Source organism: Mycteria americana, chromosome 6 (assembly GCF_035582795.1).
Source record: "Mycteria americana isolate JAX WOST 10 ecotype Jacksonville Zoo and Gardens chromosome 6, USCA_MyAme_1.0, whole genome shotgun sequence".
NCBI lineage: Eukaryota > Metazoa > Chordata > Aves > Ciconiiformes > Ciconiidae > Mycteria > Mycteria americana.
The window spans coordinates 46,755,227-46,783,120 of record NC_134370.1 but is presented as its reverse complement, the minus strand read 5'-3'; the positions used below and the strand labels follow the sequence as shown (position 1 = coordinate 46,783,120).

At 50.8% G+C, this 27,894-nt stretch overlaps 1 protein-coding gene across 4 annotated transcripts in view; it reads left to right on the top strand.

Annotated features, from left to right (window-relative positions):
* Positions 1–27,886, top strand: part of ALPK3 (alpha kinase 3) — a 34,850-nt gene extending 6,964 nt beyond the window's left edge. For 3 of the 4 annotated variants that reach the window (XM_075505516.1, XM_075505513.1, XM_075505514.1), the window contains exons 2-13: positions 5,695–5,816; positions 13,086–13,203; positions 14,510–15,542; positions 19,605–21,441; positions 22,266–22,413; positions 23,895–24,022; positions 24,295–24,330; positions 24,453–24,727; positions 25,082–25,170; positions 25,420–25,637; positions 25,837–25,885; positions 26,056–27,886. In XM_075505516.1, the coding sequence (XP_075361631.1) occupies positions 13,130–13,203; positions 14,510–15,542; positions 19,605–21,441; positions 22,266–22,413; positions 23,895–24,022; positions 24,295–24,330; positions 24,453–24,727; positions 25,082–25,170; positions 25,420–25,637; positions 25,837–25,885; positions 26,056–26,377 (4,209 nt within the window). In that variant the 5' untranslated portion in view covers positions 5,695–5,816; positions 13,086–13,129 and the 3' untranslated portion in view covers positions 26,378–27,886. Of the gene's footprint in view, positions 1–2,414; positions 2,454–5,694; positions 5,817–13,085; positions 13,204–14,509; positions 15,543–19,604; positions 21,442–22,265; positions 22,414–23,894; positions 24,023–24,294; positions 24,331–24,452; positions 24,728–25,081; positions 25,171–25,419; positions 25,638–25,836; positions 25,886–26,055 lie in introns of all 4 variants that reach the window. The other variant, XM_075505512.1, reaches the window with a different exon arrangement.
* The last annotated feature ends 8 nt before the right edge of the window (positions 27,887–27,894 follow it).

Here is a 27,894-nt window from a genome sequence, read left to right as displayed (position 1 = left end):
TCCTCAAGAGACACTCACTCCAATATTCAGCACTGTGTTTCAGGATGCGCAGTGAATAAAGCCCAGGTTGTGTGCTCAACACTAGAAATTAAAAAAGTACTGATGATGCTCACTGTTTGACCACATTCATGAGCACAAGGGGTTCATGGTGCAGGCACCCTTCATTCTGGCTCTTGCTATTTGAGTGATTTTCTTTATGTCCAAGCCAAGACACCTTTCCATTTGTCTTATGCAAGAAAGCATGATTAAAACCACACTTCTGCCTATGTTCTCCGCTAGGATTTCTGCTGCTGGCTCCTCAAGTGATGCCCACGTCCTTAGTATTCCTGGAGGCCAAAAGAATGTTTTTCCCTTGCAGTGGTATGCAAAATGTTTTTGGGTTCCTTTGCTGTTGAAAAGCTGGGAGGTGAGACATAATTAGTACTTATGCCCATGAGTTGTGTTTCCAGCTGGACAGAGCTGCCTGGGGGCAGCCCAGAGCACAGGGACACAGTGGGGGCGGCTGTGCTTGGGAGGGTTGTGGGGAGGAGGAAGCTTGATCCCCCTGGGAGGTCAGGGCAAGGCAAGACCAGCTGGCGGTGGAATTTGAGCTTTCTAAGCTGTTAGGGTGGCTGGGAGTGATGAGGACAAGGTGACGTGCTGGTCAGTAAGGCAGGTAATGCAAAGGTATGCCTTGCAGTGCTGGAAAGGACATGGGGCTCAAAGGGATGCCCCAGGTGGTGAGGCTCAGCTGGAAGGACAAAGTTCATCTATCTGACTTCTCCCATGGGCCAGCACAGCGCATGTGAGATGGATTGAATGGCTGATCCTCAGCCTGTTATGGTTAGTGTTTGACTTTTTCCAGCTGGATGACGCCTGATCTGCTCATCCTCTGGCTGCATGGATAGCAGTTGGCACTGGGGAGGTATCAGGATCATGTGGCTGTGGGTGGAGAGGGTGAAGCCGCTGCCAAAAGGGCAAGTGCCACCCATGTTTGTTGGATTAAAGCTACTCCTAAATGGTTGTCTAAAACATCTGTCTTTGTGCTCCTGATCTGAAGGAGAGGAGTCAGTGAGTGCTGGGGGTTTTTCCCAATGAAAATATGCAATTATTTGTGTAAAGTGTCAGGCCTTCAAGCAGAACTACTTTTTTACTTATTATTCGCATGGAGATTCTGCCTCCACAGGTGAAAGTGCTACCTGGTTGGCAGGAGCAGTTTTCAGAGACCCTCTGTGGTCATTTTTGGGGCAAGACTTGAAATCCTGCAGACTTCTGTGCGATTAAGACTTGCACAGAGCCTGGATGTGGTCATTTGGGTAGGAGACCTGAAGAGGTGACCCCTTCTTGGTTCTTCATGCTGTCTTCTGTATCATCATAAAGGACTGAAGTTTGGTTGTTCAATGGTGGTCTTCAGTACATAAGGCTGAGAAAGTTTGATCTGTCTTAACGTACCAATGTGGGAGTCTGACTTCTTATATCCCAAAGGGGATGTCTACGCTGCAGTCACTTCTGAGGCTATATGGTGAGGTTGTTGTGTAAGCATAACTAACATATCTCAGTGTGATTAAATCACTGAGCTTACGTGCTGTTGACTAGCTGGTACCTAGCTGTAGGCTCGATTGCCATGTGGGTGAGCTCAGGGTCTGAGGAACTGCTCCTGACTGCTGTGGGTCAATGCTGAGAGGTTATTTCCTACAGCCTGTAAGGGGCTGCTGCCACAAAATGGCAATGTGGCCTTTTGACTAGAACATGAGTCTTTGAAGACACTCCTTTGGGAGAGCTGGTGGCCACTGGTAAGTAGCTCATCTGGGTGTCCCTTGTGTAGGACTTGGGTGTTCGATTTTATTCCCTGAATTGGTTAATGTTATAACATGTTCCTGCAAAGAAAGCAACACCTGTAGATTCTTGTAAAGTCTACTTCTTTTATTGTATTTTGATTTTTTGCCAGACCTTAGTGATTTGGTTGGAAAGTAATGTATAGTGACCAGAGAGTTTTCAGCTTCTCCAAAGAGCTGTCCTTGGAAGCACAGAGGGTGACCAGCTCAGGCCACCTGCTTGCCAGCAAAGAATTGGGCTTGCAGTGGTCTGTACTCCTGCCTGCCGTTAATCGAACATCTCCCAGGGTGGAGTTGCCTGCTTTGAGCACAACACTGTGGATGGTGCATGGAAGGCTCAGGTGCTGCCTCTTGGAAACCAACTTGTATAAATGTCCTGTGGTTAACGACCATTTCATTTTTACAGCCTTTGATTTCAATTGACAATGTGGCTTGCTTGTCCTGGCAGTCAGCCTGAGTAAGGCAGCTGTACCTTCTTTTAATAGGAACTCTGACCTGTGCAAAACGACTCATCTTTAATATGTCTTTGTAATGGTTTGTTTATTTCAGCTCCTTTCCATGCTTCTCTGTCTAATGGTTTTTATGCTGTTTTTTGCTTAGCTTATCAAGCAGCAGATTCTCTCCCTCCAGTTTAGGAAGGTAAAACTACATTGCATTAAACTGCTCTGACCAAACACTTTGCTGAATCTGACTGCACATGATTAATCTGTAATGCTTTGGTACTAATTAGTTAATAGAGAGCCCTGAAGTGATCTAATAGCCTTATTCTGCATGATTGGATCCCTAATACTTGCTTTAACTGCAGACAGCAAAGTGAATGTTCATCATAATTCCTGTTAAGGTGCAAGAAATATTCCTCTTTCTTAGCCAAAGGATGGGTGTTCAGCTACTTCTTGATATTAAAGTGAGACTTCCATACAGAGACATTAAAAATTAGATGTGCCTGCCCTGCGACTTTCAAAGAAGAAATTTTCTTCTCCCCCTGCCATCCTGTGCTTTATTGTGAAGATCTTCATTAATTTGAACTCTGCCCTGAAATGCACTTGTAGGGCTGTACTTTGCCTCTAGCAAAATAACACATTTGGAAGTCAGTTGGCATTACTGGTTTGCTGCAGAAGCAGGTAGAGGAATGACCGTGGAGGGAAAGGCCTCTCCACAACATCCCTATAGCTGTGGGATTGCTAACCAAAAAGTCAGGAAAATAAAATCGTGATTAAGAGGAATACAATTCTCCAATCTCCTTTTCCTGCAGACTGCTTTTGTATGGAAATCCCTCTTTAATGTAAAAAGGCTACTGAATTGCCAGTGTCCTCTTCCTAGGCTCCAGGGCTTTTTCTGCAGCAAAGATGCAGCTTCAGGAAGGCCCGGAGGAAGAGCAGCTGCCACCTTGTATCAGATTTCTTGAATGCTCTGAATTACTGGTTTAGAAAGTAATTTGAATTGGACAAGTCTTTGTTGCAGCTGGAGTGAGTCAGCTGAGAGCCCCACAGTGCTGCAGTCTCTAAACCCCCCTGTGACTAATACAATGGTTTCTTTGAAAGATTAAATGGACCTTCCAGGGCTTCCTGCCAAGTGTACATTGGGCAAGTCTCCTCTGATTCATCTGCTGTGCCTGTGGAGCCCCCAGCTTCTGGTGATGCTGCTTTCCTAAAACATTCAGTAGCCTTTGCTGTTATTTCTCCTTACTCTGGGATTTGCACTGAATGGACCAGACTTATTCCTGGTGTTGCCTGCTGATACCGGTGGCATGGTACTGGGATTAAACTTGGTTCCGAGTGTCACTATGTGCGTGCGCATCACTTTTTTAAGATGCTGATCTGGTTGCTCTCCTGCTGGGGTAAGAAATGTTCATTGATGCTTGGGAAGTTCCTTGTGTAGATATAAAAGGCATTTACTGGTCTAGGGCTGGGGATCTGTGTTGAAGGGGCCATTAAAACCCCACCAGTAACTGCCTTGGTACTGGATTGTCTGCCTTGCTCTTTGGAAATGGGATTTTTTTCTCCTGGGGTTGGAGTATGCAAAGGTTTCTCTGATCTGAAACAGCTGTTGGCTCCCACAGCCCTTTCCTGGCCCTGTAGTTGTGTGAAGAGTTGCTTGCCAGGACCAGTCTCCTGGGGACCATTGATTTCCACAGAAAAGTCTGAGCTGTGTCATCTGTTTTTAACCCCATCCCACACGTGTGTTTGGGTATAGACAGTGCTTATAACTCTCGTTCAGTAGATGAGTCAAGTTTGCAACAGCCCTACCTGCCCCTGTCCTGTACTCCTACCCAACACAAAGTGCCTGGGAGCTAGATGAGGCTCCTGCTGCATCCCAGTTGTTTGTTGCTCAGGGTCTCATCTCCCTGCATCTCTTACAAACCCATTCTAACAGGAAGCCAGAGTGAATATCGTAGCACTGCAGCCTCCAGGTAAGTTTTCTGGGTGGATGAAACAGGCAGTTGCTGTGGCTGGAACTATCCTGGCACCTTCAGCTGTGCGTGCAGTTCAGTCCCTGCTGCAGAGCCTGTCAGTGCACCTGACCTTGCTAAATGTGGGGGTGTCTTGTTTTTCCTGAATAAGTCTGCTTTCTCAGCAGGTAGAGCATGAGTAGCAGCAGCACCAGCATCCTGCCTGCAAGCCGGGGGCTCCTTGTGAGGCCAGGGTCCTTCTCATGGAACCCTCACCACGTGCTATGAGCCCTTCTGCTCGTGGTGGAGCTGTGTCAGGAATGGTTTGGGGGTTTGTTCCACCTCTTGCATGTCTCTAGTAGCTGATCACTTGTTTAAGGAATGTCTTTCACTGCTGAAAATGATACAAGTAGAGCTGCCAGCTACTGGTTCTCTTGCAATATTTGCTGTTTCTCCTAAGATCCTTCCACTTGAGACCTTGGGGTCCTCTCTCCTAGTGTAAACATGTAGTGTTTTAATTGCAGAGGGAAAAATGAAAGAAGCAGCTCTTCCCTTCCAAGAGCCCCAGAGCACTATCTGAATGAAGACCCAACTTGGAAATAAAAAATTTTCCTTTATTTAAGAAAGCCCAGATCTTCTGGGGCCTCTCTTGGTGATGCTCCAACAGGGTTGGCAGTGCTGTATGAATACGCTGATTTATTGCTATCATTGAATGGTGCTTAAATGACTGAAGAATCTAAGGTCCATTTTTGAGCTTCATAGATTGCACTATTTGGATAGTTCTGGCTATTTGGGTGTCCCAGCCTGAACTTCAAGGTCAGTGTCTGAACTCATGGAGTACATAGTGTGAGTGCCTACCTCCAGCAGTGAGAGGTTAAACAGGGAATGAATGTCAGCTTCACATAATAATTGCTGAGCTCAGAAAGCTGCAAGTCAGGCTCAAGGTCTCCTTCAGTGAGCTGTCCCCACAGCAGGCAGCTTTTCTTAACTCAAAGCTTTCAAAGAGGGCTGTTGTGTTCAGAAGGCATGTTCAGTTCACACTTAGCCTGAAATTACAATGTGAAGTCTTCACAAATAAAGTCAAATCCCAGTGAGCAGAACAACACTTGAAACACTGATGGTGCAGTACCGGGAATGTGAAGCTGACTTTGTTAGGCCCTTGCTTTGAGCCTGCTGCCTGGTCAAAGAAATGTTCTGGTGTAATCGAGAACTAAAATGGTTCTTGACATTCATTACCTCGATAGCCATAAGGGCTAAGACAAAGGGAACGTCTCCCAAAGGACACTTTAAAGTGACAGAGTCATCTTAGGAGTGAAGAAACAGTCAAATACCCTGACACTGGACTGGACTTGTGAACAACCTGGTCTAGGGATGATGGGAGGGAAGGAGGGCATTTACAAAAAAATGCAGGCTTCTGAGATGAGATAGGAAGGGGACCCTTCGATTTTTCTAGTACTTTGATCTCTAAGACATGCTTCTTAAATCTTCCAGGAGCACCTTCTGCGCAATCATTTCTCAGCTGACGGAGGAAACCCAGCCACTATTTGAAACCACTATCAAATCCCGTTCTGTGTCCGAGGACTCTGATGCTAAATTCACGTGCATAGTGACAGGTAACAGTGTCTTCAGTGAATAACCTGGTCCTGCCTCACTTGCTGGACATGTGCTAGTTAAACTCTAGAGCAAGCGATAACAAGGCAACACATTAACAAGTCTGCTATTTTCAGACTGCCAAGTAAAGATTCAGCAATTGCATGATGATTTCAGCTTTCATTTAAGGGGGGGGGGGAACCCCTGAGATTGTAAAGAGGCGAGGGCGTAACCTAACATCTCAAACAAGGCAAATTAAAAACTAGAAAATAGAATATGCTGGTTACTGCTTGGGCCAGCTACATTTTATTGTCCTAATCTCTGCTAATCCTGGACTCCATAGCTCAGGAATGTGCAGTTTTGAAGACTAAGGCTATCATACTGGAGCCAACTCTAGCTCTCTTTGCTGGCTGTAAATGGTTAAGAGTACGGCTGCATTTGCATCAGTGATACACTTCTGTGTTTGTCAACATCTGAAATAAAAGCCAGTCTCTGCCCAATGAGCTAAAATCTAACCTTGGGCAGGAAGGGGTTAGGCCAATAAGAGAAGAAGGGGGATGCTGAAAAAGGGCATTGTGGTGATGTGGCATGGCAGTGCATTGGTGTGAAAGCAAGTGGCTCCTTTGCTGATGAGCTTTTGTCCTTTAAATATAGAGACTATAAACCTCTTTTTTCCATCGTATGTACATAGTATGTTTACAAGTCTGTGATCCCTCCTGATGTTGCACGTTATTTATTCCAACAGGTTACTCAGTGAGAGATATTAAACAAGTTCGTAAGTTTTGAAAGGAGGAGGGTATCTCTAGTGAGCCTCTTAGTCACAAGGGCCAAGTCTTCCCTAAGATTTAGGAAATCTAGTTTGCCACTAGAAACATGCTGTAAATAAGCTGTGCACCAGGAAACACAGACTGAGCCCTTCTGGGAGCTGCCAGCTTTGAATTCTTGGCTCTTCTCACATGGATTCACTTGTTTTACAGGTCTGACTTTCTGAGCTTGCAGGGCTACAACTGGTATATTGATTTTATTGATGCTTAACTTCAGCAGACCACTTCCTGCTTCTAGGCCAAAAGTGGGCTGCTAGGGAGACACCTCCAAGCCATGCTCCTCAGTGATTCATTAGAAGAGCTTTCCAAGTTAAAGTTTTCTAAAAGCAAAAGCATGACATATTGTGCAGTAGCATGGAACTCGCCATTCTGCAAGCCATGAGTGTCAGAGGTAAAAAAAATTAGTGATGTTTAGATATGCTAGGAAATCCTGAGTAAAAGCAGATACCTTCCTCCACCTCCCCTTGCTGGAAAGTGTAGAAGTGCTGCAGACCGAGACCATGACTGCTTACTGCAAGGGCATGGGGTAGCACTGCTCTCCGTTTCAGGATCTCTTGCCCCTTTTAAAGTGCCTAGTCCTGGCTTCTCTCACTGGCTTAAGTCTTCACCAACTGCACACTTGACAGTTCCCTCTAATAAACTTCATCGCCTGCTTGGAAGTCCAAACGATACCATCAGCTCCAAGTGGGCTTTGTCAAGATGAGATGTGCATTTGTGCAGCTGAGCTCTAGTTCACCAGTAGACTAGATGGCTGAAAGGATGGGAAGTCCACTGCATGTGTGATGCCAACATGCTGTTTCCTCTCAAGAGGACAGATAATTCAGTCAGCCCTATCAAGGAAGCCTGGTAAATGCCAAATCCGTGTCCTTTCCAGCACCTCTCGTGGAAAAGCTAGAGAAACTCTTCACTGTACATTGTGCAGGAGACATGCTGCCAAGGAATAACCTCTTGTACTACGCTTGTACCAAAATCAAAGTATCAACATCTAGAGACAGATACACTCTCTGTCCAGCTTGTAGCCCTTCCTGTAGTGCACCCTTGCTCTTGGTAGGCAGGATGCTGCTTTTTGGATGGCCTGCTGGTGCTGTGTAGCACAACTTGGTATATTACACCAAGTTGAAAACTTGACCTGTTACTGGTCTCATTTTCTACTCAAGTGAAGGAAAGTGTCAAATGAGTATCTTCTGCCATAGGGTACATGCTGTATTTTTGTACCTGGTAAACTAGACTGAGGGATGTATGCACTTAAATTAATAAACCTACAAAATCAGGAATTTTCATGGAAACGTCCTTAAAAGCAGCCTGGACCACCTATGCTATATGGTCATCTCTTGCATGTGGTCCTGTGGACTGCTTTAGGAGCTCAGGATCTCTTTGGGAGAGAGGGGCATGAGGTGGAAAGCGAACTCTGACTGCAAAGTTTGATCACTATTTCAGATATCTCCCCCTGCCATGATGTTTACATTCAACTGGGAGGCATTACAGGGAGAAAAAAAGTGGTGGTTGCATCCCTGGCAAGTGACCAGAGTGGAACCAGCTCAGTCCAGGGACACTTTGGTTCATAGACTTGCAGGAGGCAAAGGGCAGACTGTCAGCTGCTCCTGTTTTGACTCTCAAGCCCCAAATATGGATACATGACCTACAATAGCATCTTAATATTTTTTTGCTGCTTCTTGACTAATAATGAGAGTTACAGGGTAGTCCTACATCTGTGAATAGCAGTGACTTGCTGGGCATGTCCTAGGAAGGAAGCAAGATGAAAGTGTTTGAAGAGCCAATCTCCAAAATGTGCTGGGTGGTGCAGGCAAGAAAAAAACAAGTCAGGCAGAGGCAGACTTTCTCATGCTCTTGGGTGGCTGCACAAACCCTCCTTTCCTCCAGTTGCCTAGTTCTGCCTGCTATCGTTGTCCCTAGTATGTCTGATTTGATTATTTTGGGTCAAATCCTGCATCAGTTATGACATGTTTTGTTTTTTAGACAAAATTAGTTCATCCTTTGTTCTCTGAGAGGTGTGAAAAATGGAACAAGAACACTTTCATTTACTGTGCAGTTTCTTCCAGAGCAGAGCACACCCTGCTTGTCTGCACCAAGTGTTTGCCTTGGTGGGTCTGTCTGGACTTCAGGATCTCAAGGGTCATCACAGATCCTTCCCAGTGAGTGGATATTGGGCTCTTCTCTTCAGAGTGGCCCTTATTGGAGGTGCTACTACAAGGATTTTACAACTTTTCAGTCATTTCTGTATAGTGTTGGCTGGGAAGGAGACATGTGGGATGATGAAATGTGGGGGCTTGGATGAAGGGCCCTGGGTCTGTCACTGCTTGTTAGGTGCTCAATCAAGGTGGGCACCTGCACTGTGTTGAGTAGCACGTCCCCAGAGGGAATGGGAACAAAGCAACGTGCCCAGAAACAGTCTGGTTTTATTGTAGGGCTATGGAGGGGAAAGGGCCCTGCCCATGGCTTGGGGAAGAGAGTTGGGGTAAAGTGAGTAGAGAGTCGCATGCTTAGCGGATGAGGATTTTAATAAGCATAAAAGACTTCCACTTGTTGCATCCATGGTGGCCCTCTTAGTGAAATGTTTGAAGGATGAGAGTGAAGTGCTTGGATGAAGGATGTCTGGAGAAATGCAGGGACTGCGAGAAGGGTGGATGGGTGGGTTTGGGGATGGGGTAGTGAATACAAGAGCAGAGAACAGGCTGGTGGGAGATGAGGATGCCTGGGTTTGGGGCAGCCAGGGCAAGAGAAGGATGAAGAATGAGCACTGTTCACAGGCTGGTGGCATGGGGAACTACTGCTCTTAGTGAGTATCTGTCCTTCCTATCAGCATTACCAGAAGCCTCCTTGTCTTCAGATTATGGGGGGGTTTAAATCCATAAAGCCAGAAAGGATGAGATCTTATCATGACTTTTCCTCCTAAAACTGCCTGAAGCCCCCACTCCACGTAGCTTGTGTAGAGCAGAAACAGAAAACCATGGAGATTATGTGTAATTGTTCTAAACTCTTTCCACTTTCCCAAGTTTTCTGAAGGCTAACTTCCCCCTACCCCAAAAATCAAAAAAAGAAAGTTGCTTTAAACAGAGTTTCTCTGGGTGATTTTTGATAGCTATTGCAAGAACTGTTTTAGATAAGGTCACCAAGGCTTTGAAGACTTCTCAGACTTTAACAGCTTTGGGAAAAAGACTGTTTGATCTAAACCTGGCAATCTCCATGAAAAAAAAATCCTTGCTCAGGAGTGTCCTGGGTCCTGTAGTGGCTGGCCATCATGCTGGAACAATGCTGCTGAAAGACACACTTCCCAAAAAACTGCTGGGCTCGAAGATGTGCAGTGGACACCTGCCCTCCTCCCCAGGAATGCCTGGCACCGCTCTGTCTGCAACTGTGGGGCACTCGCTGGTGGACACAGGGGACCAGCTGCTGGCAAATCCCTCTCGGCACCAACTGCATGGGGGTTCTGCGGGAGTCACAAGTTTCGGAAGGGCGAGTGCCTGATTTATGAATGGCTGCTCTGCATCTGGTGCCCTGCAGCGTGGCAATACCTGATGATGGAGCCGTCGGCTGAGCCACCCTGTCCCACCAGGACCCTTGAAACTGGCCCATCGTGACAGCTGGGCAAGCTGCGGATGTTGTGGCTGCAGGGGATATGCCAGGAGTGATGCCTGCCCACCCCCAGACCAGGGGAATTTATTCTCTCGGCAGCCTGAAGAAGGATATCTGCAGTGTCAGCAGCAGGTCCCCTCCCCAGCGGAGCACAGGGCATGCCAGGGAGCTGTGTCCCTGCACAGTCATCTCTCCATCCCCTGCTTGGCTCCGGTTACAGCCCCTGGGGAGGGACGGCTGGTGTTTGAACAGGCAGCTAAAGCCACTGTTTCTGTGTGGGAGGTGGGAAGTCTTTCAGCATCCCTCTGCCTGCGGGTTTCCAGCCAGCACTTGCCTGTAGCTCCCTGTCGCTGCAGGCTAGAGTGTGCAGCAGGGGCTAGTCCCTCCATGCCTGCACTGGTACAGTGGTAGCCCCTGGTAGGGAGCAGGTAGCCTCAAGGACACAAGGTCAAAGGGAGTTTAGGCTTAACAGGAGGAAAAGCCTTTCGTCGAGGCACTCTGCAGCTATAGAAATTGCTGCTCTTTCCGGCAGACGTCAGCTGGGAATGGGAATCAGCTGCAGAGGCCACGGGGGGACATCCCAGGGCTTCTCGGAAACGATGTGCTTGCAGTTCCCAGAATGAAGTGCTGTGATTGCTGTTCGCAGGGTATTAGGAAGATCTACCTGCCAGGTCCTTGTGTTACGAACCGTGGGGGCCTCCTGAAAGTCTCACCTGCAGAACAGCCCTTGGGAAGGGTAGGATTGCTCTGGGCAAAGTGTGAGCTGTGTATGAAAATTTTGTTCCTCATCCCTGGAGCAGAAAGAAACTGCCAGAGGCTCATTCAGCCCAGGGTCCTGCTGCCAAGTACAGTCAGTAGCTAATATTTATGGAAAATATAAGCAGCAGCGTCAGTCCCTGGTGATCCCATCACTGGGATACTCTCGTGGCCTCCTGCTGTTAGCGGTTTAGGGCTCATTTGCTTCAGCCACAAGCATCTGAGGGCTTTGTGCTTCTTCTAGAAACTGGTTTGGAGGGCCAGAGCAGCAGCAAAGAGCAGACCGTGGTAAGATGGGGACCAAAGGGGAGGATGGAGGGCCTTGCAGGAAGGGCTTCAGGAGAAAGTCATGACTTGGCTTCCTGCAGAAGAGGAGGAACAAGGCACTAACCAACAGAAAGCCAAAGCTGCTGATGGCAGCAGTGGGAGGGGAATGAGGCAGCAAAGGAGGCAAGAGATGTACAGGCAGTGAGGACAGAGAGGGTAGATGCCGGGGCAGTGCAAAGTAAGAGACCTCAGTGAGGAAAGGAAGATAATAGAGTAAAATCTGGTCTGCGGGGGTGTCTGGGCTGTGGGGATGACTGGTGTTCATGGAGGAGAGCAGGAAAGGAAAACTTCTGAGACTATTTCCACAACTCTATCTGGTTCCAGGGGGCTAAGTCCCTCGAGGGGTCAGAGGACACTGGAGAGCCCCAACAAGCAAGGGATGGGGATGAGGAGTGTATCAGAAGAGCAGATTGGGGTGGGAGGAACCAAGCAATACATGAGGAGGAGATTTGGCATATGCTGCTTTTCTGGTCAAAGGCATTTTGAATCGTCCAAAACCAGGGTGAATTCCTGCTGATGAGTCTTTGCTCCTGGTCTTTCACTCCTGCTATGGGACCTTCATGGGAGCAGGCATAAGCTGGGCTCAGGCATTGCTACAGACTGCTAGCATCTCTGGCTGGTGCAAGTAGGAGGCTCCTCACCCTGGACATGAAAAGGGTCCTGGTCAGCCCTGAAACCTGTGAGTTGGCAGCTGGGAAGTATCCAGGATAGACAGGTAGTTCCCTGTCCCTGCCCTCTCTCTACGTCAGAGCTGTCAAGTCTGGATGCTTTGTATATTCCTGGAGAGCCCTTGCTGGCCCTGTGCCAGGGCTGTCCGTGAGAGCTGACCCCCCGCTGCCTTTGGAGGTGCCAGAGGCTGGTGGGGAGACCCTTGAGGACTGGCGGAGGTGAGCAGCATGCCAGACTCCTTCACTTTGGCAACACAGAAAGCCAGCAGGGGCATTTGCGGGAGATAAGCTTTGGATATTATCTTTTAAGCGGAGGCATGATGTGATCATTGAAACTTTTATCCCATGCCCTTAGGGTCAGCTTGGCTGTGCCGGGAACCCCGTGTGAAGTACGGGAACCAATGTTGACCACTGGCTCTTATTCTGAGCTAGAGCTGCTGTTGGTGGGAGATGAAGGCTGTGGCTAGCACTGGTCCATGTGGGGCACTCATGCTGATCCACCACCGCTGTTGGTGGCGAGGAATGTGGCTGCATGCCTGGCCCAGTCACACACATCATGATGTCATTCCACTGAAAAGGCAGGTGACATCTGTTGTCAAGTGACATTTGTAGGACACGAAGCTGGCTGTGATGCAATCAAGGTTGTTTCTGTTCAATGGAAACTTTTGGATCAGCTTACAGGCAGTGACACTTAGCGAAATGCTGTGAGCTCTATGGAGGGGCGAATGCCTGTTTTCTAACCTTAGCCTTAGTCTCATCAAAACATGCCTCTTCATATAAAAGTGACAGTATGCTCACCTTCTCCTCCCAGCCAGTGTTACAGGAGACGATCATGTGATCCACTCCCCTCTGTTTAGGAATGAAGTACTGGGATGATTTTCTCAAAAATAGCCCTATTCCTAGGAGTGATAAAAGACTCGGATAAGCCCATCAGGTTTCCACTCAAAATACTTTTTCTGCTGTGTGCTTTAAAGAATGCAGTGAGCCCGGAATAACATGTATCCTATTCTGCTGGAGCATTTCATTTTGCTGTTGACACCTTGTACCTGCGGGAGCAGGCTTGCTGTGCTACTGGTTGCAATGTTTCACACCCTGGTGTACCATCCATCCGTCTCCTCTCCAGGATACCCGCAGCCGGAGGTGACGTGGTATAAGGATGATGAAGAGATGGACCGCTACTGTGGCTTACCCAAGTATGAGATATTCCGTCATGGAAATCGCCACACCCTGCAGCTGTACAAGTGAGTAAAGAAGCTGGAGAGTGGTTGGATTTGGTGATGGGAGCTCTGAGCATGTTTTCAGTATTTGGAGGAGCTGGCTGTCAGCAGTGATCTCCCCCCAGCACCCATGCTGGCCTCTTCTGCTCCCCATTGCAATGTTCCCAGCTGTCCCTTCCCCTTCAGCTCTTTGCTCTGATGACTCCCCGATCACATCAGTATGAGAGCCATTACTGCATCCAGGGATAGCTGCCATGCTGGAAGCAAGACGAAGGTCAGGAGAAATTCCTCTCTCTGGAGCCTTCCAGTGCTGGTAGCAGCATATGCTACAGCTGCACCAGACAGGAGCTGAGCATTAGGGCTGGATGAAGGTGAGAGAAGGGAAAGCACTGACTGCCTCCAGGATGATGGTCCAGGGGATCAGGCAGGACAAGGACAGAAACAGTTCACAGGAGTGTCCTAAGCAAGGGCAAAGAGGGGAAAGAGCTCCAGCCCTGTCCCAGGGGGACCTTTCCTAGCTCTTATCATGAGGTCAGGGAAGGAAAGGGTTGCTTTGGCACTTGACTGATGGAGCCAAGGGCCTCCTTTATTCAGCCCTGACTAGCAGCTTAACTTTAAATGAGGGCTGTTTTTCTGGAGAGCCAGGCACACCATGTCCCCAGCAAGCAGAGACCTGTCACATGTTGAGTCCTGGATTTGGGATGTCAGACAGGTGCAGCACTGTCTGAAAGTGCAGAATATTGATACTGCTGATAGTCCTGTCATCCCTGTGCTTCTAGCCTGGGCTTTTCTGCCACCCCAAGTGTGCTCCAGGTTTCCGTCAGAGGCTGGCTCGCCTCTCTCAGGAGCAGGGATCTCCATGGGCCAGGTGTCCCCAAGGGGTGACAGCCGAGACGGCATGCATGTGCTGGTGCCTGTGAATTGGAGTGGGAAGGCTTTGGTAAGGTAGTAGGGTGGAGGAAGAACAGAAATGTCACGTAGGCTGTGAAGAGCTGAGAGGAGAAGATCCTGCAGAGGAATGTGGCCAAGAACAGTGGGGAAGCCTGGTGCTAGCTGTTCCTCCTCCATCACAGCCCTCTCTTACAGCCCAGGGGGGAGCTGGGCACTGTTTTAACATCCAACTTGCTTATCTGCTAGTGCTGAGAACAGGCAGAGCCCAGGGAGGGGAGGCCAGCCCCAGGCCTCCAGACCTACTGCGGGCACCTCAAGGGCCATGTCTTTGTCTTCTGGCCCCTCTGGAGCAAGAAGTAGGAGAGTGTGCATGCCTGTGTGCCCAGCAGTAGTGCGTGGGGAGGATGGGCAGGTCTCACACAGAGCTTTTGGTTTCCAGGTGCCAAGAAGAAGATGCAGGCATTTACCAGGCCTCAGCTAGAAATAACAAAGGCATCGTGTCCTGCTCTGGCGTGCTGGAAGTGGGAACCATGACAGAGTTCAAAATCCATCAGAAGTGGTTTGACAAAATTAAGAGAAAAGCTGAAGAAAAGCTGAGAGAGATAGAACAGGGCAAGAAACGAGGGAAAGAAAACGTGGAGGTGGAGAAGTTGCAGGGAATGAGCCCCGATCGGCTCCAGAGAAAGCGGAGGCTGGCCAGGGATCTGAATCTCCGATCGGGAGCCTCTCTGTGGGAGAAGGAGGATGCAGCAAAAGTGCACGTCACCGATTCTCAGTCCAGATTACATGAGGATATTGCTGAGCCAAAGAAGCAGACAGTCAATGCAATGATGGGCTTTCCAAACAAACTGATAGCACCTTTGAAAGCAGAGGTGACCACCAATGGAGATGCCTCTTTGGAAAGTGTGGAGGAGAATGGGAACGGCTTTCTTGCGTACATCTATGAGACAGTGGAGGACCTGTCGACTAAGCCAATGGCGAAAGACTCCGCAGCTAAAAAGAAAAAGAAGGTGGAGGCTCCTCCAGCAGCAAAGCAGGAAGTTTCCAAGCGAGAAGAAAGTGGGAGAGACAGGGCCAACCCCGCTCCAAATCCAAGGTTTGCCCCGCCTGTCCCCTTACGCAGGAACGCACGTTTGAGGGTGGCAAATGATCAAGAAGTGGAAAACAGTCCAAAAATCAAAGAGCCCGGGAAAGCTGTGAATCAGGACACTAAAATCAATGGTGACGTGCACTTCTCTTTGAAAGAGATGTATTTTGATAAGCAAGTGAAGCTGGCAGCAGGGAAGGAGGAGGCGGGAGCCAAGGAAGAGGCTGCAAGCGAGGCTGCCCTGCAGCCTGTGGCAGTCAGCAGACAGACAGAGGATTCTCCGTCATCCTCAGAGGTGTCAGAGGCAGGACCTGTGCCATCCAAGGGACAGAGAGGCCAGCACCAATCACAGAAGTCAGAGGGAAACAAAGCCGTTGGTCCAGAGGTAACTAGGACAGAAAGCAGCCAACGCAGGGGTTGCCACAAGAAAATACTCATGCCACACAGTTGTATTGTGGCACCAGCCCTGGGAGGCTGCATGTACCCCACAGGATCTGCTGCCGAGGCTTCGTAGGTCTCCACTGGCAAAAGCACTCAGGAAAAAGGGGTTTCTGGATTTTGTGTGCCCAGACAGCAGAGCTTCTACCCCAAGTCCAAATAAATGTCAGATGAGGTGGTGAGGAGAGATGTACGTCAGGGCCCTCTGGCCGAGCAGCTGGTCTCCGGGTGGCCTGGGGCGTGCTGTGAGCTCGGCAGGCTGACCTCATGTGAAATGTTTCCAAATCAGTTAAGCAGGGAGCACTGAATGGCTATTTATAGTTGGGGGTGGATGCCTTGTGCATACGACAGGCACCGAGACTGATAACATCTGTTCACTTTAGCAATTGAGCCTGAGCTTCAGCCGGTGTTTAATGAGCCTCCCATGCAAATGAGCGCAGCGTGCCAGGGACACCACGTGGACTGCGCTGGGCAGGACGTTGAATTTGTTTACAGTGCAACATGTATACAGTAGATGTGGGCTATTTTTTGGCTCTTCCCTGTTGGAAAAACTCTCTGCAAGACTCACTGTGGTGGTGATGCAGTGCAAGGGCACAGCACCTGCTCCTGACCCTCACTGCATCTTTTAGTCAACTTCTATTTTTGTCACTTAACCTGAAGCATTTTCCATGAAAATATTAGACTGGAAGCTACCAGTCTTTTTTTTTTTTTCCTTTTTTCTTTAATGACCCCTTCTGTGGTAAGAGGTTCTCTGAGTCCTCTTTGCAGGTGCCGTCAGGATTTGATGTTTGAGCTATGGTAGGGGCATGCTTTCAGTACAGACCGAGGCTATCAGAAGAGGCACTCTGGGTGCAGCACGTCTCCTTTGTTAGGTAACACAAATACTTCAGGATGTGGAAACATCCACGATACAGAAAATAGGACTGCCAGGTGCTCCAGTGAAAAAAAATTCCTTTCTTCCTTTTCTAGATTTCTTTAGCCATAGGTGAGAGCACCATTTACTGGTAAGAAACCGGCTGTGTTATGCAGCGAAGTGAGCATCTGGGTCCTGGCCTTGCCACGGTGCAGCACCCTGAACCCATCTTTAACCTGACCCATCAGCATCACACATTGCTGAAGAAGTTATTGCTGTGTATGTGAGCCTATGGCAAAGCAATTAGTTTTCTCCCTCTCTGCTCATTTGTGTGCCCCTTGCTCTTAAGGAAGGTGGAGAGTGTTGGTGTGTAGCAGCCAGGCTTGGGCTGTCATCCCTGAGCCTTTGACATGCATCAAGGTATTTTCCTCTTCAAAAACCCACTCACAGAGGGAAACCTGTAACTTGTCAGCTGGTGTGCCTTTGAGTAGACAAAAGGGAATGCTTTTGATTTGAATTTGAATGCTTCAGCTAGTTGGTGATGCTGGGGAAAGTGCTCAGGCTCGTGTGACCAAATAAGCTATTTTAAAGCCCTTTAAAGATGACTCCAGACGTGTTTGAGGATATTTTCACTCCCCAGGACACGGATTGCTTGTCTTTTTCTTTTTAATCTTTCCTTTAAACAAGACAGAGTCGTAGCATGAGTGCTTTCCTGGCTCTGGGACCTAGCTGGGCATCATACTCGGACTTCTCTTTTGAGCTGGATTTGTCTGTAGCAGAAGGGCTTTGGAAAATGCCAGACCGTAGCCAGGCTCTGAACATACTCATGCACAAGAGCAGAGAAGAAACTGGATTTGTGTGATGATCACTCTTGCCTAACTTTGAAACTGATGATTTTTAAATATTTCTTTATATGCCCCTAGTTTGAGGGGTTTTTTAGTATTACTTAAGGACAGATGCTTTTCTGAAAAGCTCCAAGAAAGCTTTTCTGAATAAGTTTTGTTTTTGCACCAATGATAAGCAAATTTCCCACAAGCCCCAAGTCCTCTTCAGCCAAAGAGATGTCCCCATTGACCAGCACCATTGCATAGAGCCACCTCTGTGGATCCATCTGTGAGCCACCAGCCCTGGTCCACCTCCAGCCCCCTTGGGCCCTGTGCTGCTCAGCCCCCTGAGCAGAGGGACCAGGGCTGGCCCTGCGGTTAGATTGGGCTGTGTCCATCCCCGTCCCTTTCCATGCCATGGAGGACCAAATACTGTAGTAAAACCCAGGGGGGTTTCACTGCATGAAGCTCGTCTGTCTCTTAAAATAAAACCTTTTAAGCCTGAGCACTGGGGTGCTCCTTGTTGTGACAGTCAGCCCATCGAAGCAGGCTAGGGATGTGGCTCTAGGGGAACAGCAGCAGGGACGTGTGGCATTTGGGAGTGCCTGTGCAACCCTGAGAACTGGGGCCCTGCACGCCCTGTGTGCAGACAGAAACTGCCCAGCCTTTGGCATCCTTTAGAGTCTAGCAAGGAGGCCGACTTGAATTCTTTGTGCAGGAATGGCCCCCCTAATGCTGCTCCTCCCACCCCACTCCTCTGATATTCACATTGTCATAACAATTGTTTGGGGAAGGGCTTGCTGAGAGACTGGCATTACCTTTCCTGGTTTTTCCAAGCATTCAAACAAAGCCGAAGTGGCACAAAATAGAAGGGCTAAGTGCCACAGCCCTCCTTTCCCATGGACCTCATTTTGGAGGCTTAAAGCTCAAGTCAGAGACCTCAAGAGAAAATTCTTAGCAGCAGATCCTCTGGGATGGAAGGGACACCTGTTGTGTGCATGCCCTGTTCCTATGTGATGTCCTGATGTTGCTGGCTGAGCATCAGCCATGCACAGTGTGTATCAGCGATATCACTGCCTCTCCTGAGACTTAGCTGACAAAAATAGGTAGTGCTCCTTGGCTGGAGGATTTTGCCAGATCTCCTCGGGATAAAGCTCAGCTGTCACAGTGGGCAGCTTGCTGAAACGTCTGCTGGTGTGCAGCTGCAGTCAGAAACATTTGAGCTTCCTGAATGTCAAAGAAACAGGATGGTGGAATAGCGCAGATAACGTCACGGTGTACAGTTTCTCTATAAATCATTTGGGCAGCCTCATCCAGATAGATAGTGTGTGACATACCGATCACCTCATCTCAGAGTGGAGACTGCAGATAGGGGGAGCACTGAGTCGTAAAAAAGAGCAAGGAAATCACAGAATCATATAGGTTGGAAAAGACCTTTAAGATCATCGAGTCCAACCATAAACCTAACACTGCCAAAACCACCACTACACCATGTCTCTAAGCACCTCATCCAAACGTCCTTTAAATACCTCCAGGGATGGCGACTCAACCACTTCCCTGGGCAGCCTGTTCCAATGCTTGATAACCCTCTCGGTGAAGAAAAATTTCTAATATCCAGTCTAAACCTCCCCTGGCGCAACTTGAGGCCATTTCCTCTTGTCCTATCACTTGTTACTTGGGAGAAGAGACCGACCCCTACCTCTCTACAACCTCCTTTCAGGTAGTTGAAGAGAGCGATAAGGTCTCCCCTCAGCCTCCTTTTCTCCAGGCTAAACAGTCCCAGCTCCCTCAGCCGCTCCTCATAAGACTTCTGCTCCAGACCCTTCACCAGCTTCGTTGCCCTTCTCTGCACACGCTCCAGTACCTCAATATCCCTCTTGTAGTGGGGGGCCCAAAACTGAACACAGTATTCGAGGTGCGGCCTCACCAGTGCAAAATTATACAAGGTCTCAGCAACAGCTGGTAAAAACGGGAAAGTTTTGCTCCTTGGGAAGGTGCTGTGTCAGAGGAGATTGAATTAAAAGCCATTGAATGTTTTAGAGAGGCAGATCTCCTGCCTCTTTGTGCACAACCAAGGCATTGAAAGGCAGAAGAGTTGGAGCCAATTAAAAGAAAAAACATTTTGTGCAGCATGACAGGGGACTGTGGGACCCACCACTGTGGGACAATGGCAAAGCCAGGAGGCCCTGGATGAGTATCAGCGATACCAGGTTAATACTTAGGATTCAAGGAGAGGTTGGGCAGTGCCAGATGGTACAGTTGGACCACAAGCACCAATGAGCAGACCCAGGCAGTAAAATGGTGCTAATTTTCTATTTTCTTTTTTTACTAGCTTGCAGCAACAGTGGAACAGTCTGCTAGTGACCTAAAATACCCAGTGTCCAATTCAACCGTAGAGACCGGTCAGCAAGCCAATAAGTTAGAGGAGCTCAGGAAAGAGATACCTCTCTGCCAAGAGACCAGAGGGGCTGGGAAAAGGACAAATCCTCGGCTGAGGCCTCAGGAGCCACCAAAGCCATCAGCACCTTCTTCAGACCACGTGCAGTCCAGCAAGGAGCACCCTCCCTCTAGGAAGCAGGCAGGACATTCCCATGCTCTTGAGGGCAGAGAGACCCAACAAGGACTGTTAAATCAAGAGGACAAAAGCCAAGGTGAGGAAGAACCATTGATAAAGAAATCGAGTCCTCCAGAGCCTGGACAAAACACTCCTCTTGAGCAAATCACACATCAGACAGCAGCCAAGGATGGGAAGAGCAAAGAGGCAGGAGCAGAGCTGTCCAGGAGCCATCCCAGTGCAGAGGCAGGAGGGAGTGGTGCAGCAGAGCCATCTCCTGGGGAGGTGGGAGCGACCCCTTTGGGACATCAGGAGACTGAAACGCCAGCTCCTGCTTCAGTTCGACTTGCCAAGGAAGAGCCACTTCCCTCTCTTGCAGCGGGGGTGTTGGTGGCTCAGGAGGCACCGCTTGCAGCTCACAGCACCCCAGGGACTGAGGCCACAGCAGGAGAGGTCCCATCTGGAGCCCAGCTGCTGCCTCCTGTGAGCAGAGAAACGGAAATCAAAAAGGCAGATGGATCTGCCCCACAAGAGAAGCTTTCAGCCAGCATGTTAGGGGAGGAGAGTGCCAAACCAGTGCCTGCGGGACCTCAGGGGAAGGAAGGAGGAGCGCAAACAGCCACAGCTCCATACCAGGAACCAGCAGCATCTTCAGGCACTTTTGAAGGAGGTGCTGAGGTTCAGCCACAAGTACCGCTGGTCCTGCCTAGCCCTGAGAGACCTCAGGACATGTCTTTGGAGGAGAAGGTGCAGCACAAAAACCTTGTTTCCTCCTTGAAGAACTATCTGCTGCTGCTTTTAAAAATGTCAGATAGCAGTAAGGATGCCACGAAAGAAGACACTGACCCCAGGGACAAGGAGCAGCCCAATGCAGAGGAAGTCATGCTCCCAGAGATAGGCATTGCAGGCTTGAGCCCCCGCACCTCAAGGAGAGTTTTGGAAAAGGTACAAAATAATCAGCTCTTCCAGACAGCAGAGAACTTGCCTCTGACTCCCAGGACGTCCAGGCGGATCACGGGCATGATTAATGAGGAATTCATTACTAGCAAGGAGATGCTGGCTTGCAGGCCTGTGCCACCAAAGAGACGTACCCGGGTCACTCCTGAGGCAGAGGGGCTACCCCAGCTCTCTGTGCCCTCCATCGTGGTGGGCAGCATGCTGGCACCAGGAGCAGAGCAGCCTCCTAATAATATTTCCAGTTTGGCTCCAGCGAGCCCTGAAAAAGAGAGCCCTGGTGACTCTCTAGCAGTGCTACCTTGTGCCACACCAGAGGAGCTTGCTTCTGGGGCCCGGCGCAAAATATACATGCCAAAATACAAGCAGGTGGGGGAGGAAGAGGAGGCAACCCCAGAGAGCCCAGCGCACATGAGAAGTCCTACTGTTTCGCCACGGCAATCCAGGAAGAACACGGCCCTGTTGCAGTCACCTGCCCTGGCTCTGTCCCCTACTGCAGAGCAATGCTTGCCAACCCTCACGAGGAAGATGGCCACATTGGAGGTTCCTAAGCTGTATGAGGAGCCCACAGGTGACAGCAGTGGTGACCACGAGGCCCCTGAAGATGCTAAGCCAGAAGCACAGCCAGCAGAGTCCAAGAAAGCAAATAACCCATTTAAAGGTAAAGGAAGAGGTAATCCCCATGAAGCATGTTTCCTTGTTGCCTACAAAGGGAGCCTGGCCAACTGACCTGGTGATAGTCAGCTGTGGCCATGTGAGTTTTGTGCATTTGCAGGGTTTTCGGCATCACTCTTTGGCCATATGAAAGCCAAAAGTCTGCCCCAAGACTTCCTCCCTAGTGCAGGGAGGGCAGAGGAATGCAAAAGACAGCAGCGCTGAGACTGGCCGTCTCCACAGCCTGGACTTCCCTGGCCAAAGGAATCATATAATCCTCTTGTTCTTGGTCTGCATGTCCTGGTCCTCACCATGCCTCGTGCTGGTTGGGGGTCCAGTGGGCATCAGCGGGGTGCACACTCCTTTTCCACCTCCATGGTCAATGCTAATTTGATTCCTCGTGGCATCGACTTAGAAAAGGTATAATCCTGGTGTTGAAGTACTTGCAGGAGCCAGGTGATACCTTCACAGAAATCAGCACTCTTGCAAAAGTAAGGGTAACCTTGATAAATCCCTATGTCAGTAGATAAATGTTTCCTCCAACATCACATAGTGTTTTTCTGCATTGCCTCTGGCTGAGCCCCACTAGGTATTGCAGTTCTGCGCTATTGAACAAATTTGTACCACTTGTATCCCACTGTATTTATCCAAGTGGAGCACTGAGACCTTCCCTGGGAAGGTGATGTTATACCAGGCTCTGCTGACATATCTGTGACACCCAACACCGAAGTCCTAAGCAGGAGTGCTGCTGGACTACCTGGCTGGCCTGTCCTCAGACCTGCAGCCAGCACTATGTGTCTCACCATCGATCTCTTTGCACCCTGTCCTTAGCTCCACAGGTGATTCGTAAGATCAGAGCAGAACAATTTTCCGATGCATCAGGAAACCTGAAACTTTGGTGCCAGTTCTTCAATATTTTGAGTGATTCTAAGCTGATGTGGTACAAGGACGAGATCCCTGTAGCAGAAGCCCAAAGGAGGTAACCTGCCAGCTCTGCTTTGTTGTAGTCCTTGTGCATAGCCCTGGGTTCATGTGTTAAATCCAGCTCCTTGCGTTTACAGTGGTGAAGGTGCCCCTTCTGTTAGGGCTGCATGGGAAGCTCATTGCCTGGCATGCTATGTTGTGAACTTTATCTTCTCAGTGCCCGGGGAGGGAGGGCTTGCCCAGATGGGGAATTGCTGCCAAATTTGTCCTATTGATGCTCCTTCTGGAGCCTGGCTTAAGGGGTGATGCTTTGAGTAGCAGAGCTCTGGGGAGGGCAGGGGCTGAACCTGAACCTCAGGAAGGGCAGGGAAGGTGCTGTGCCCATCTCAGAGTTTGAGAGCTGGGTGTGAGCTGCAAAACTGGGACCCCAAGTGATACATGTGAGGGTGGCAGCTGTGCTGGGAAGGTCTGCACGCTGCACCCAAGCAGGCATTTCGATGCAACCACCACTGGCAAACACCAACAGGGAAAAAGCAGCTCTGGCTGTGCCCTCTCTATCCCTTGGCACTGCCCTTGCACAGGGAAAGCATGTTCGGACAGCTGGGTGGCTTGTTGTATCGTGGATGCTCCTTTGGGTGCATTATGGAGAGCAACTTGTTCTCAAGCCCAAGGGAACTTGTGTGGGAATATCATCCACATTGGATAGGATTTGCCTGATGCCTTTGAGCATCACTCGAGCTCCCTTTATAATGAGCAGGCAGAAGGAGGCGCTTCTGGGGCAGAAAAGATCTCCTATGGCAGATATTTGAGCTGGGGCAGATGGACCAGGAGTGGCCATTGACTTCTAGCTGACCAGGGAAAGCCTGCTCAGCCAGTGGGTCTCAGGATGAGGGTCCCACCTCTTTCCTCAGCAGCCTGTCATCCCCTTGCTGGTTCACACTGGCCAAGCGGGGCAGAAACAGGCCTTTGGTTCTTGTGGAGACCCATCTGCCCAGTGTGTCACTACCTCGGCTAGAGGAACTGCCAGCCCAAAGCTTGGTGCTGCAGACTGGAGAAGACTCGTAGCCTGCTGATACAGAGCTCGTGCTTTGCTGGTCCCTCAGAGAGGGGCAGGCTGCAGGATGGGGAGTGGTGTCTGCCCTTACTCGTGAACAGCTGAAAATGAAGCTGGACACCTCTGTGGCTGTTTGGCTTCCAGCTGTCCCATCCAGATGCGGGTCTGTTAGCCAAAGCACAGCCCTGACTCAGCCACGCTCAGAGGCAAGTACCTTTATCAGTCTGTAGCCCAACCCGGCCAGATTTTGCAGGGCTTGCCTGGAAGATGAGCATCTCTGTGAATACAAAATGCAGGGCAGGAGGACTCCTAGTGCCATGAGGTGCCAGGGGAGCAGCTGGGATGCCCTTGGGCTGGCTTCCTTTGTAGCCCTCTTCCAGCCCTCCAAGGGCAGCACGGTGCCCACCGTAGTGCCTGTGATGGGGATCCTGTGTGCCCCCATGCATCACACAGGGCTGAGGCCATGCTCCGGTTTCTTCCAGCGCTGGTGACGAGGGCCAGGCAGCCTTGGCTGTTGTGCAGGCATCCCAGAAGGACTGTGGGGTCTACCGGTGCGTGATCAGCAACGAGTATGGCACTGACTCCACTGATTTCCTGCTCAGCCCAGAAGGTGAGGAGCCCTCAACAGCCTGGCAGCTCTCCCAGCTGCCTGGGTGTGCCATGGGGCGGCGTGGCAAACACTGGAGAGGGCTTGGTGCCAGGCTGTGGAGGGGGAGCCTTGCACACCCCATAACACCACCTCTACAAGGTGCATCTGCCTCCATGCCCTAATTTATGAGTGATTCACACCATCCTCCTTGCTGTCCCTTGGTGTGGAAGTGCATGGGGCAGGGTTGGGTCCTGGCAGGATGTTGACACCTCTTCGCTTTCTGTCTCCTTTAGTGCTGTCAGGATTTATCTTGCGGGAAGAGATTGAAGGTAAGGGCCACGTGCCGACAAGCTGCAACTGCTGCCCCTTGCTATGCGGGGAGCAGGCAGCTCTGTGGCGGGGGCAGGACATGCCTGCATTGTCCCTCCTCACCAGCTCTTCCCTCCGCCAGTTGGAGAGGAGATCGAGATGACGCCCATGGTGTTCGCGAAGGGTTTGGCTGATGCAGGCTACTGGGGGGATAAGCTCTTCGGGCGCGTGGTGAGCGAGGATGTGGAAGTGGGTGCCGGTTTCCTGCGCAAAGCCTGCCGTGCCAGGGCCATCTACGGCCTGGAGCCTGTCTTTGAGTCGGGTCACACCTGTGTCATCAAAGTGCACAATTTCATTGTCTTTGGGACCAAGAATGAGAACAGCCTCATCGAGAAGAACTATGATATCACCATCCAGGTGAGCATCCTTGTGGGGCACCCTCTGCCTGTCTCCCCCACACCTTCCCCATCTGTCTGTGCCACGGTCCCCAGCTCTGTGCCCACTTTCTTTATTTCCTTCCACTTTTTGGATGCTCTGGAGGGGTCGAGCCATGTTCCAATAGGCTGGTGATGTCCTTGTTATTCTTGGCTTCAGCTCTTCTCTCTGAGCAACACGGAGCTGCTCAGAGCTTTCCCATCACTTGTCCTTTGACCACTAGGACAGGGAAGAAACTGGCAGTGGTCCCAGGGGACGCCTGGCCAGGCGGAGACTCCCAGGGATGCATTGGTGCAAGACAGGACAAGTGCCTGACTCTTTTATTTGCATCTCCAGGAATGTAAAATCCAGAACTCCAGCCGCGAGTACTGCAAGATCTTTGCCGCTGAGGCACGAGCCATCCCTAATTTTGGAGCGGTGCCTGAGTAAGTAAGGTGCTGCAGTTCCACTGGCTTGACATCCTGGCAGAGCATCCCAGGGGATGGTGGGAGGGTTCCCCATGGGTGCTGGAGACATCCCGAAGGGCAGTGTGCTCTTCTCCCACCCTCAAATGGAAGGCATATTGGGGGGAGGGAAGATAAAATCCAGGGTTGCAGACCCTGGTGTGAATCTCACTTGCTGCGGTGGGAGAGCTCGCCAGCTGGTACTGACGCCATCTGTGCACTCCCATGCAGGATAATTCCTCTGTACCTGATTTACCGACCGGCCAACAACATCCCTTATGCCACGATGGAGGAAGACCTGGGCAGGCCCTGCGAGCAGTACTGCGTCACCGAGAGAGATGGCAGCTTGGTGGCACGAGGCACCTCGGAGATCGTGCTCAAATGCTGCACCTTCCAGCATTGGGTCTACCAGTGGACAAATGGAAACATTCTTGTGACTGACATGGAAGGTAAAGGGATCTCCCGTCTGATTCCCATGGCCCCTCACCACCCTCTGGCCTGTGGGAGGAGGAGGAAAAGCCTCAGCCTTGCCCTCCTGCCTCTTTCCCCACATGCCATGGAGCCCAGCTCCCAGGGCGATGACCTGCCCTTGGTGCTGGTGCCCACCCTTCTCTGGTCAGAGACTGGTTGTCGTCTCTTTCATTGCAGGAGTGGGCTGGAAGATGACCAATGTGCGGATCGCTACCAACCTGAAAGGGTGAGTGACCCTGAGCTGCTGGCGCAGGGTGGCCCCAGCTGTCCCCAGCTCCACCGCTTATGTGGCGAAGGGCCATGGTGGTGAGCGCGGCTGGGCTCCATCCTCGGCTCCCTGCTCCAGCAGGACGTCTCCTGGTGTGAAGCAGGGGCTGAGGATGGCTCTGTTGGCAGGTACCAGGGGCTGAAGGAAAGCTGCTTCCCCTCCCTGCTGGAGCAATTTGCGGCTGCTCACCAGTGTAACCATTACTGCAGTATCCTGGGCCTGAAGACACTGGAGCCATCCAAGCCCAAGGGCTCCAAGAGCCCCTCCATGGGTAGAAAATCTGCCCAGTCCAGCCCACAGCTCCAGAAGAAGGGTCTAGCAAGTCCCCAGGGTACCCGCAAGGCTGCCATGAGCCCCAAGAGCTCCCAGAGAGCTGCAGAAACAGGGGAGGCCCTGGCAGCCTCCAAACCTAGGTCAGGAGAGAGCGGCAGGTCTGGCAGCCCGCAGTAGCTAGAGCTGCCACTACTGAGACTCCCTGCTCTGGACCCCAGCCCGAGCAGCCTGGAGGCAGCATGCGACCAGGCTGGGAAGGGGAGACCCTGGCAGTGGCCACTGCCGCTGCTCTCCTCCCTCTGGCTCCCACCCTGGCCTGCGGCGCTTGCATTGTGTGGTGTGTGCTAGTCTGAGCAGCTCGGCTGGTGTCACGGCGGGGCTGTGAGCCGTGGGCAGTGTGGACCCCCTCACCAATACCTCTTTACCAGAGCTGCTGCTGGTGGTGGAGCCTGTGGGGCCACCTGCCCCTCCACACTCAGGCTTGCTTTCCTCTTTCAACTCTCTCTGTTTACCTTCCTTAAGGCAAGGGCCATCAGACCTGCTCCCTCGGGCTTTGCAGGCACCATGCCCCTTGCCTGGCTCCCCTGAGCAAATGGGGAGTCCGGGCTGCCCTCCTGGCTCCCAGCACATCATGTCGCTCTTTGTGTCCTCCATAAAGTGACCACACCAAGCCCTACCAGTGACCTGTGTCAAGGATGTGAACCCCAACAGCACCCAGGTGGTCTCATTTGCCCTGGCACACTGTGATTTAAAAGGTTTTGCTGCAGAGGGGTTTAGCAGTGAGCTGCAGGGCTCCTGCTGCTATTGCATGGGACTCTGGGGTGCGGGCCAGTCCTGTGGTGGGGCATGGCATCAGTACTGGCAGCTGCACAGGGATAGAATTTTGCACCCTTGCCCTCCTTGCCTCCCCTGTGCCCCGGGGTGAGCCTCCCACCCCCTTGCCAGGCAGATGCTGAGGGCGGCAGTGCTACTATGGGTGCCGGCCAGTGCCAGGGTAAGGATGCTCTACCTCACATAGGGCACCTGGGAGCGGGGTGAAGGGGAGACCTCCTCTCCATGCCAGGCACTGCTTTGGCACACGTGGGTGTCCAGCCCACAGGACTCACCCCTCCTTGCCCACCTGCCATACGCAGACCCCCTATGCCCTGCCCAGCCCCATAGCACAACCTGGTCATGCTTGCTTAGCATCACCCCTGCTTGGCACATGCCATACCCCAGTGGCAGATAGCAGCACCCGCTCTAGATACCACTGCCCCACAGCAGGACCCAGCATCAGACAGGCAGTAATGCTCATGCTGGAAAGTAAAGCACCCTGGGTTGCATCAAGCCTCCCTTGTGTCCATCAGCTCACTCAGGTGTGCAGCAGCCAGCAGAGCATGGCAGTAGGCAGCAAGGCTTGCAAAGAGTCCCAGCACTGCCTGCTTCGTCTTGCTGCAGAGCATCACCTTCCCTAGGGCTTTAGAGGAGGGTGCCAAGTGCCAGCAACGCTACCCTGCATGGTGGTGTCCGAAATGGTGGTTCTGTGCAGCCTGGCAGAGGAGGGAAGGGACTGGCTGGGAGTGTGGCATGCTCTGGGGTCCTGGTGCTTTGTTGTTGGGTCATTGTAAAATAACTATGTACATAACATGGCCGCATTGGCAAATGGGTGTTCTCGAGTGCAATAAAGCAAGAAGGACTGGCCTCTTCCCCGGTGC